The 11,542-nt window shown below is 38.4% G+C and overlaps 1 protein-coding gene across 5 annotated transcripts in view; it reads left to right on the top strand.

Annotated features, from left to right (window-relative positions):
* Positions 1 to 10,361, top strand: part of Vipas39 (VPS33B interacting protein, apical-basolateral polarity regulator, spe-39 homolog) — a 30,107-nt gene extending 19,746 nt beyond the window's left edge. For 2 of the 5 annotated variants that reach the window (XM_027931535.3, XM_027931536.3), the window contains 9 exons: positions 168 to 241; positions 1,801 to 1,876; positions 2,313 to 2,447; positions 3,240 to 3,281; positions 3,794 to 3,883; positions 6,880 to 6,966; positions 7,773 to 7,862; positions 8,332 to 8,436; positions 9,365 to 10,361. In XM_027931535.3, the coding sequence (XP_027787336.1) occupies positions 168 to 241; positions 1,801 to 1,876; positions 2,313 to 2,447; positions 3,240 to 3,281; positions 3,794 to 3,883; positions 6,880 to 6,966; positions 7,773 to 7,862; positions 8,332 to 8,436; positions 9,365 to 9,385 (720 nt within the window). In that variant the 3' untranslated portion in view covers positions 9,386 to 10,361. Of the gene's footprint in view, positions 1 to 167; positions 242 to 1,800; positions 1,877 to 2,312; positions 2,448 to 3,239; positions 3,282 to 3,793; positions 3,884 to 5,177; positions 5,206 to 6,879; positions 6,967 to 7,772; positions 7,863 to 8,331; positions 8,437 to 9,364 lie in introns of those variants that run through there. The other 3 variants (XM_027931537.2, XM_027931538.2, XM_027931539.2) reach the window with 3 other exon arrangements.
* Positions 10,362 to 11,542: the final 1,181 nt, after the last annotated feature.

Raw genomic sequence — 11,542 nt, forward strand, 5'->3', positions numbered from 1 at the left:
CCATTAGCACCCAGATGGATCTCTAAGAATGAAGAACTTGGTTTTAATTTTTTGTTTTGTTTTTTTTTTTAAGCATGGAAAGTCCACTTATTCGGCTACCTTCCTCTTCAAAAGAGACAATATGGCTCCAAGCTTTTCTCTGTTTTTGTTTTTGTTTTTTTTTGTAGCTAACTCATTATCGAGAGCATTTGAACATTCAGGACCCTGAGAAGCGAAAAGAATTTCTTAAGACCTGCATTGGGTAAGTATGGGAGAGGAATGTATGCATACCTTTATATAGAGGGAATGAAGAGAATAAGAGGGTGGAATGGATACGTAGGGAGGGAAAGGCTGACAGTGAACCTCACGGGGTGGCACCAAAGGTCATCTTATTTAGTGGATCCCAAATATTAGTTCCCCAAGTGTTTTTACTGTTTTATGGTAAAGTGAGAAAAATAAAGACAATGTAGAGAGTTTTTCCCTACACCTAAATTTATTTGAGATACTATCTTTTATTCTTGGATTTTGTTCCCACCTCTCCCCTCCTTTTTTGGTAGTAAAATGGTTGTAATTTTTTTAGATGATCTTACGTAATAAAAAGGTCATAACTCTTTATGGACCTGTAGACCTCATGCATTTTTGGGGGGTGTGTTACTGGTCCTTGAAACCCCAAAATCCAAGTATAAGCTTTCATCTAGAATATAAATCCTTGTAATAATATTGTTCCTATGCTGGCGTGCTCTGTTGTTAGAAGTAGTTCATTTTATTGTTGGACACCTCATTATTGGAAAGTGCTCCCATGTGTTAAGCTAAAACTTGCTTAACTCTATCTTTCAAGTCAGGTTTACATCTACCACTAGTCTTCACTTTTCCAGGTTCAGTGTTCACAGTTGTTTCAGCCATTCCTCTTGTGACCTGATTTCCAGATTTCACATTTAGAAATTTGCATGTTAGTGGAATCTTTAATTTTACCAAATACTGAGCTGTGTCAAATGGCCTCTGGAAAACAGAAAAGTCAGAGTAGTGCCGTAACAAACCTATTGCTGTCTCCCTTTATCTCTTATAAAAAATTCACTGTGGCTCACACTTATCTGGGATAGTGTAATTGAATTTCAGAATTCTTCCTGGAGTGAGTGGAGTCGGGAGTAAGGCAGCACTTTCTAAAGGGTAGATCTATGAACTGAGAGTTTAAAATCTGGCTTCTATTCCTGGCCTTACCCATTGGTGTGCCACATGACTTTCAGGTAAGACACTGACCCTCAACTTTTTCGTATATAAAAACATGGTTTTGAAGATGGGACCTTTGACATTTGGGTAGATCTTTGTAATCTTTGCTAATCTACAAACCTATGACTGTGCTATGTAATTTATTGTTATTACTCTGCAATAAAAAAATGGGTGACAAATTTAAGTGCCCTTTAGGTGGAATTAAGCAGTGACCTGTGTTACAGAGGTTTATTGGGATGTGGATGATGGGCAGTTGGCTAGGTTCACTTACTAGCTTTGTGATTCATGCCCCAAACATCCAACTTCCAAAAGGTGAGGATTCTTATTCATTCTACATCAGAATCGCTAATTATTGTGTTTTTGGACTTTTAAGAATTCCTCTTGAATTGGCAAAATCTTAAATACAAAATGTAAGCCAAAGGTCTACTCTGTTTTCTGCTTTCTCTCTTCCTTAAAGAGGTGTTCTAAAGGTGAACTGAGATCAGATTTGTAAAGCACCGTGAGCCTTTGTGCTCACAGTGATAATTTGGTTGAGTTGAGTGTATTTCTTTTTTGCATAGAGAAAGAGGTACTAACCTTCTGGCCCTCTACCAGTTTGCCATTTTCAGCAGAAGATTCTGCACACATACAAGACCATTACACGCTCCTGGAACGTCAAATCATTATTGAGGTTAGACTTCTCATCTCTGTTCTGCTTTAGTGCCCAGGCTAAATGCCATTCAGCATCTAGGAAACTCTTATGCTCTGCACTTATTTGTCATTTCCTGTTACAGTCTCTAAAAGCCTTTTATTTCCTTTCTGTACACTATAGCCCCTTCCTCGATTGTTCTTAGGCATTCTTTTTCTTCTCTTGCTAACATGAAAGTATTTGCTCTTCATTCTGAAACTCCCATGTTATCACCTCTTCTGCAATCTTTTTATTCAGCTTAGATCCATGTTTTTTAATAGAATTTAACTGCCCTTTGGGATATCCTAAGCAATTTCTTCTTTTTCTCTTTTTTTGCTTCATTCCTAGGGTGGGAAACACAACTGCTGTGGTATTAAAGGTTTCCCTCCCTCTGCTCCATAGACATTGTGTTTTTTTCACTTGGCTCACTCCATCACAGGCAAATGATCGGCATCTAGAGTCAGCAGGACAGACTGAGATCTTCCGAAAGCACCCACGCAAAGCTTCCATCCTCAACATGCCACTAGTGACAACGCTTTTCTACTCCTGCTTCTATCACTACATGGAGGCCGAGGTACAGGCAAAACATGAAAGAAAGACCCACAAACTCTCATTGCCCAAGAAGAACATAGTTCAAATCCAGTATTTTGATGCATTCTTATAATAGTGAATGCACGTAGTTATCAGAAGTCTACCTGGAAGCTTTCCTGGCCCTCAACAAGGGTGAGCCAAGAGGGAAAAAATCTTACAGAGTTTGGCACCCTTGCATACCATGTTTTGTCTGTGGTGCTGGTTCCCATAGTAGTCTCTTCAAAGGCCCATAATTTCCAGTGGATTGCCATGGTATAGAGAGCCACAGCAGCATGTCAGGTAGCTGTTAATCCTTCTTAAAAATGTTTTTGAAGAGATTTGGACTTAATGATCACAAGTGGATATTTCCCCCTTATTTGATTTTGTTGTTTGTTTGTTTTGGCACTGTGGATTAAACCTGGGAATATTTTACCACTGTGTTATATATTTCCATCCCTTTTTATTTTTGAGACAGGATCTCATTAAGTTCCTGAGGTTGGCCTTGAACTTGCAATCTTCCTGTCTCAGCCTCCTGAGCTGCTCTGATTACAGGTGTTCACCACCATACCCAGCTTCTATTTGGATTAGCAGAAAGTTGGAAAGAGCACCTTCCTTTTTAATCCAGTTCCTTGATAAACTAGGTTGTAATAATTTCACTAAGCCCTCTGGAGTTTTTCTTGTAAATTAATTTCTGGGTTTAAATAGTTATAAAATGAGCTGTAGAGAGTCTGTAGTAAAAAGGAAAATGGGAGATTGGGTGATCTCATTAAAGTTGCTTTTTCCACTTTAATCCTAGGGGACATTCAGCAGTCCTATCAACCTGAAGAAGACATTTAAGGTAGGTACATATTGATCTGTGTTTTATATAAAAGTCATATCAGAATAACTACATGGAGTGGATTTGCTTGATAACCCTGTACACCAAGTTCTTTGATGCTCAAGGTTAAAGGTAAAAGGGAATGAATTTGTGGGAAATGAGAGAACTTGAACCAAATGGTGTATAGTAGTGCTGGGCCTTGGAAGTTAAGAGATTCTTGTTGACCTGAAAAATTTATTGACTTTAAGGGGTAGAATCAATACCATGGTATATTTTTCTTTTCTAAAATTCTCAAGCACCTCTATAGATACATTTTTTTTTAAAGAGAGAGAGAGAAATATTTTTTTTAAAGAGAGAGAGAGAGAGAATTTTTTAATATTTATTTTTTAGTTCTCGGCGGACACAACATCTTTATTTGTATGTGGTGCTGAGGATCGAACCCTGGTCGCACGCATGCCAGGCGAGCGCACTACCGCTTGAGCCACATCCCCAGCCCCAAAACATTTCTATTTTCCCTGCTCTCTGATTTTTAGATCCCAGACAAACAGTATGTGCTGACAGCCCTGGCTGCTCGTGCCAAACTTCGAGCCTGGCATGACGTAGATGCCCTCTTCACCACAAAGGTAGGTGTCCTGGAATTGCTTTATACTGCTAAGGCCTTGGGAGAAAGAAGGGTCATCGTATCATTTTGTAAGTCCTAGTAACTTTTTATTTTTTATATTTTTGGTACCAGGGATTGAATCCAAGGGCATTTAACCATTGAGCTACATCCTCGGCCCTTTTCATTTTTTATTTAGAGATAGGGTCTCACTAAGTTGCTTGGGGCCTCTTAAAGTTGCTAAGGCTGGTTTTGAACTCAAAATCCTCCCGCCTCTGCCACCCAAGCTGCTGGGATTATAGGTATGTACCACCATACCTGGCTCAAGTTACTTTTTGAACTTTTTCCCTCCAACCTTTTATTTTCTAAAATTTCAAACCTAAAAAAAGAGAATATACGTGGTCTTTACCACTTCAATAATTTATCAACATTTTTTGCCATACTAGCTAGCTTTTTCTTTCTTCTATATACATAGATTTTTTTCCTGAGCCATATGAAGGTAAATTGCAGACTTTATGACACTTCTTTCTTAAATACTTAAGCATTAACTCCAGAAAATAGTCTCTGTCTCCAGAAAATTGACACTCATACAATAATAATATCACATATGTTTGCTATGTATATATAGTCCATAATGAAATAATATAGTCTGAATTTATTTATTTATAGCTGTTTTTGTATTTACATGCTATTTGGAGCTAATTAAGGACCATGTATTGCTTTTGGTTGTAATTTCTTTACTAGTTTTTACATTTTTTGATAATTATTATATACATTAAGGAGTGACACATGGGATTTTGATATACATAGTGAAATGATTATAGTCAACGCAATTAACATCCATCTCACAGTTGCCATTTTATATATATGTGGAATAGTTCCTCAAATCCACTCTTAGCAAATTTCTAATATACAACATAATACTATTAACTTTAGTCCTCATGTTGTACCTTGGCTTTCTAGATTTATTTATCCTCTATTATTGTGACTTGTACCCTCTAGCCTGCACTTCCTCTGTCCCTTGAAATCACCGATCTCCATTTCTATGTATTTGACTTTTTTTTTTTTTTTCAGATTACACATATAAGTAAGATCTTGCAGTATTTTTCTCTATGTGTCTGGCTTATTTCATTTAGCATAATGTCCCCTGGGTTCATCCAGGCAGTTACAAATGGCAGAATCTCGTTAAGATAGAGCACTCTCGCATTGTTTACATGTGTGTACACCCATATACATCAGTTCTTTATCCATTTGTCCAGTGATGAACGCTTACTTTTTTTTTTCATATCTTGGTTGTTGTGGATAATGCTGTAATGGAGGAGGACGTGCAGGCGTCTTTATGAGGTGGTGAGTTTATTATCTTTGGCGTACACCCAAAAGAGGGATTACTGCATCATATGATAGTTTTAGTTTTGATTTCTTTAGGAACCGTCATACTGTTTTCCATAATGGCTGCACCAGTCTTTATTCCTACAACAGTGGACACACATTCCCTTTCTACACACCCTCACCAACACTTACTACTGCTTGATTTTTTGATAATGGCCATTTTGGCCGGTGTGAGATGATACAGTGTTATTGATTTGCATTTTCCTGATGATTAGTGAATACTGATCAGATACCTGCTGGCTGTTTTGTACGTCTATGGAGAAATGTCTATTCAGGTCAATTGCCCATTTTTAAATTGGGTTATTTGTATTTCTGCTATTGAGTTGTTGAATTTTTTATAAAAGTTTACATATCAACCCTTTATCAGACATATGGTTTGCAAATATTTTCTCCCAATTCATCGGTTGCCTTTTTATTTTGATTGTTTGCTTTGTTTTGCAGAAGTTTTTTAGTTTAATGTAGTCCCTTTTATTTATTTTTGCTTTTATAGCCTGAGCTTTTGACATGATATCTGAAAATTCTTTGCCAAGGCTAGTGTCAAGGACTTTTCCCCTTATGTTTTCTTCTAGGAGTTTTATGATTTCAAGTCTTATATTTAGGTCTTTTGTCCATTTTAAGTTGAGTTTTATATGTAGCATAAGGTAAGAGTCCATTTCATTTTTTTTTACTTGTGGAAATTCAGGTTTCCCAGCATCATTTTCTAAAGGAACTATGCTTTCCCCCTTGTGTCCTCTTGCTGCCCTTGTTGGAAATTAGTTGACCACATATGCTTGGTTTTATTTCTGGATTCTCTTTTCTGTTCCACTAGTCTATGTGTTTGTCAGACACATATTGTTTTGATTATTATATTTTTAGATTATAATTTTAAATCAGGACATGTGATGCCTTCAAATTTATTTTTCTTGGATTGTTTTGGCTATTGGGGGTCTTTTATTATTTAATACAAATTGGTTTTACATTTTGAATATCAGGGTTTTTGTCTTTATGGATTTGAGAATTTTCTGATTTTCCTTCTTGTCAATGAATTGGTTACTTTTAACTACCAAAGTAAAATGTACCTATATCAAAATCAAATACTACATGAAAGTATATAAAGAGTAAGAAGGCTAGGGGTGTAGTTCAGTGGTAGAGTGCATGCTTTAGCATGCATGAGGCTCTGGGTCCCATTCCCAGCACCAAAAAAAAAAAAAAAAAAATTTTTTTTAAGTGGCTTCTTTTTCAGTGTGTACCAGCTTCTAGCTCAGTCCCTTCATTAAGGCAAACACTATTAAAAATCTTATCAGTAAGTTTCCTGACCTTTCCTCCATGAGTTTACAAATGAACATTTATACATACATGTAATGATATAGAAGTCAGAATTTTACTCATTCTCTTTGGTAGTATTTTACAACTTTTTTCCTGCATTAGTGTTTATAGATCTAAGAATTTATATCTCTGACTTTCTTCTACTCCGTAAAATCCCTTGATTTCTCAGAAAAATTAAACTCTTACCATTTCTCTATCCCTCATAGTAATCTGTTCACCTCCCCACCATGTTATTCTGGCTTGTCCATAAAACATTGAGAGACTACTAGCTCAGAGTGTGTTCACTGTCTGATCTACCTACTGCTGCCTCCCATCTTCCTTTTTCAGAACTGGCTGGGTTACACCAAGAAGAGAGCACCCATCGGCTTTCATCGAGTTGTGGAAATTTTGCACAAGAACAGTGCCCCTGTCCAGGTAATGGCTTATAAAGAGATTTGAGTACAGGATACTCTGGGAGACTCAACTTTTAGCCTCTTGCTATTCAGTAATGGATAGTTGGCCTGCTCTGATTTTCCCTCAGTGGCATACAGTGGCTGCACTAGATCTTGAAAAATAGGTAAGGCCAGGAAAGAACAGTCTCTTCCCCCTTAGAAGTAACTCTGTAGACTGTCATCTTTGAGCAGCATCTACTGTGTTTAGCTGTGTGAAGAACTGATACACTATTCAAATGATTCAAAATGATATTGATCAATGAGTATCAAGAAGCAGTAGGCAGTAAGAAGGGAAGATACTGGGGAATGAGATTAATCAAATTATATACATGTATGAATATGACATAGTGTATTCCATTATGTATAATTATAATGTACCAATAAAAAAATTTATCCTTGGGCTGGGGATATAGCTCATTTGGTAGAGAGCTCGCCCTGCATGTGTAAGGCCATGGGTTCAATCTCCAGCACCACACACACACAAAAATTTCATCCTAAAAATAGAAGCAGTAGTCAGAGCATTGGATCTTCTCTAGTGCTGTGCCTTGCCAGCATTCATATCTGACTTTAGGATAAAGAGGAATGTGCTCTTCCCTTCTTTCCTGAGGCTTCAGAGAAGTGCTGTCTAGTATCACCTCATTTTCTGCTGCAGAACTAATCCTTTGTGTGTTGATGGAAATGGTAGATATTTAATATTGAACTCTTTACCTTCTTTCAGACATTTTATTTTCTACCTGTGGAGCTCTGTGTTCTATGGGAATTATTAATCAGAAGTATCTCTTCCCACAGATATTACAGGAGTATGTCAATTTGGTAGAAGATGTGGACACAAAATTAAACTTAGCTACTAAGTTCAAGTGCCATGATGTCGTCATTGATGTGAGTCCTAAGAAATGAAAACCCCAAATTTGATCCTTGGTGAAGATTGGGGGATTATAATTTTCTTTGTCCTAGATCCTGAGATGCTTTTATCAGATTGGACTTAAAGGAGAAAATAGTCTGGCAAGCGTTAGTTGGAGATCAGCCTTCTAACAGGTTTCTCTGTGCTTTTATAATTTGTTGCATTTGGAGAACTCAGAATTGATTCAAGTTACTTAGACTCTGTAGACTTCAATCCAATATAAAGTACTGTAGGTACTTGATCCCCCAACTGTTATCTCACTGCAGCCTCTTGGCCTTTCCTGGATCCTTGAGGATCCACAATTTAACTCTTTGACTTATGAGAAAGATACTCTCCACCTGGTGCTCATGTGAAGATGGGAGTCCATATTGGATAAGATACAAAAAGAGGCAGTCCTTCATAGAGAAGACTAATTGGGGGTTTTGTATTGTTTGATTTGCTGTGTAGACCTGCCGAGACCTGAAGGATCGTCAGCAGTTGCTAGCATACAGGAGCAAGGTAGATAAAGGATCCGCAGAGGAAGAGAAGATCGATACCATTCTCAGCAGCTCGGTGAGCAGCTGCACTTTCCCCTCCAGTTGTCCTAGGAGACAGATACTTCACAAAGTAGTGTCAACTGTTCCCAAGACTTGGGCAGTATTGCACTTAGCTGAGTCCTGTGGATATAAGACTCATTGTGGGCCAAAATTTCAGAAGCACTGCTTTGAACAGTAAAAATTACTTCTGAGATATGAGATGATAAAAGGGTTGTTTGGGAACGACAGATTGAGTCTTAACTATGATGCTCATCAGACCATCATAGTTAAACCTTGCAGATTGCAGGAACTGTTGGAACTATAAAAACATGTTACAGATTCTGAATACTCAGACTATACAGTCTTCTTGGATGGATATGATCTACCTATTCGAAATAAGAAGTGGGTAAAATAGATTTTAAGTATTTGGGGAGTATAGCTGATTATCTCTCATAGCATGAAATTACTGAATTTTTTGTTAATATGGAACTTCATTTCCTATTACATATTTTGATACCTGTGCTAAAGTCAGTTAAAACTAGTAAATTTTGGTTCTGAGGAGGACAGAACCAGGATAAATGCCTTAAATCAGGCATTCTATAAAATACAGAATAGGTATTTAATCCATCTCTGAATAAATGAACTCCCCCACATAGTAAAAAAAATTCCCAATCCAATCCTTCCTTTTTTTTTTAATGTAATTTGCATTCTTTTTTTTTTTTTTTTAATTTTTAAATAGGGCCATAGGGATGTAGCTCGGTTTTTGGTTTTTTTTTGTTTTTTACACAATACCTTTATTTTATTTTTATGTGGTGCTGAGACTTGAAGCTAGTGCCTCATGCATGCTAGGCAAACGCTCTACCACTGAGCCACAACCCAGCCCTGTAATTTGCATTCTAATCTCTGCCTCCTGTGGGGATAAATGAAAACTGATCACACACCTTCATTCTTTGCTCTCTCTACAGCAAATTCGATGGAAGAATTAAAGGGCATTAGCTACCCTGAAACCTGCCTCATTTCTTCCTTTCTGCCTGTGAAAGTAGAGAGTCCTCTTCTTTGGGAGAGTTACAGCATCACATCACTTGGCCCCATCATTCAACAGGCAGTGCCTACTAATCTTGGGACAGAAATCAGCACCTGGACACAGAGAGCTTCAGACTGATCTTCTGTACAAGGGATGTTATCTAAAGGCCACAGTTTAACTCTTTGACTTATGAGAAAGATACTCTCCACCTGGTGCTCAAGTGAAGGTGGGAGTCCATATTAGGTAAGATCTCTCTTGGTCTAAGAAAAGTGACCATTCTTGAAAGGAACTCTCCTAGAATAAGAGGTATAGGTGTCACAGGGTAGCTGCTTCATTTCCTCTTAGCTAATTATGGTCCAGAACCTAGTGCTGGATGTTTGCAGTTCTGCTCTGAAGGAAGAGAGAACAGAACCAAATTGGCTGTATTCCAGGGCCCTCTGGAAGTGGGGCCAGTACTGCTCAGGACCTGCTGAAGACACACTCAAACCAGGCTGTGCAACCCTTCTTCATTATGTCAGATGTTGCTAAGATATTGTGTTTCTTCAGCTAAAACCCCTCTGCTGTCCCAGTCTACTTTTCCCCCCAAAACTTAGGATTCCTCTCTCACCGGCATACTGAGATGACCTTGATGAGATATCGCCCTTATCTTTTACTATCCCAGACCCACCACATTATGCAGAGCTCAGATTCAGCAGTGCTGGAGTTTTCCCTTTAGGCAAAAATCTCATTATCTTCCCAGAAGTGTCCAGAGAGTTTCACCTAGGCTAAACTCAGCAGCATTTCTCTGAGGATATTTAAATGGAGGCTTTATTTTCACACTTGACTTTTGACAGAATGTTCGGTGATGCTGTTTTCTGCCCTGTACCAATATCAGCCTGTTTGACTGACCTGGGTTTTCATACATGCCTACACTCCTAATAAAGCTTTTTCGTCCTTTGTGCCTGCCTTTTCTTCCCTGCCCAGTTGTTTCATGCTGAATGGTGAAATAATTACTCAGTGTCTTGTCTGTGTCCGTGATTTCATTCAGCTGCCTGTGAACACATGTCAGGTTATAGAGTAAAGGTGCTTATGGCAAAGCAGGGCTGTATGGTAACAGAAAAAGCACTAAGCTGAGTGACCACAAGACCTAACTTCTTTTCCAGCTCTGCCACTGACAAGCTTTGTGGTGCTGAGTGAATCCATTTCTCTCTGGACTCATCTTCATCTGTGAAGTGGGGGTATGATAATGTGTAACCCTGTAGAGTTCTGTACTCCTGTATTTGGAGTGGGAGAAGTGGTAGGAGGAAAAGACACCATGCGTCTACAGAGGCACAGAGCATGCTTTATGGTGACATGGTTCTCCGATGGAGGAAGTTTGCCCCTCAGGAAACATTGGGCAATGTCTGAAGACATTTTTCATTGCCATACTTGGTGGTGCTACTGGCATCTAATGCATAGGACAGCCCCCCACAACAAGGAATTATTTTGCCCCAAATGTAAGTAATGCCATTGTTGAGAAACCCTGCTTTAAGGGGGACAGCCTCCGTCTTTTGCTCCTCCCTTTTGTAATCTTTGCAATTCCAGGTAACTTCATTATTTAGTTCCTTTTCTGATGATCCTTGCTGTTGAAGAAATAAGAATCTAATTTGCTAGATTGTGCTAAAGTTATTGGTTCATCTTCAGATAAACGTTGGGAACTTTATTACCTAGTGTATCATTAGAATTGAAAAGCAGAACTATTAGGAGTATATATACACATTATCTATCTAATCTGTATTTTAATTTGTTAGAGGGACTTGACCTTATTCTTATGGTAGCTAGATAGACAGTCTATGTAAGGCAGTTGTCGTCATGTCTGGTGGTAGAACTTAAAATTCACAGGGCAGACAGTTGGGAAGGGAAGATGGAGATAAAGTGATGGAGAGCAGGGACAAGCTAGAACCATGAGAATAGACTAGGACCCATCTCTCTTCTCACTGCCTCCAACCTTGGAGTGGGTATCCTGAACAAGAAGCTGGTGGCCTTTGTCATGGAGCTGAAAAACACCTCGCCCAGGAATAAGCAGCTGAAGGAGGATCCAGAAAAAGGTTTAGTAGTTTTAGGTCCATCTGCTGCCATATACCAAGGTAGCCAGCAGATA

Source organism: Marmota flaviventris, chromosome 2 (genome assembly GCF_047511675.1).
Source record: "Marmota flaviventris isolate mMarFla1 chromosome 2, mMarFla1.hap1, whole genome shotgun sequence".
In the NCBI taxonomy this organism is placed as follows: Eukaryota; Metazoa; Chordata; class Mammalia; order Rodentia; family Sciuridae; genus Marmota; species Marmota flaviventris.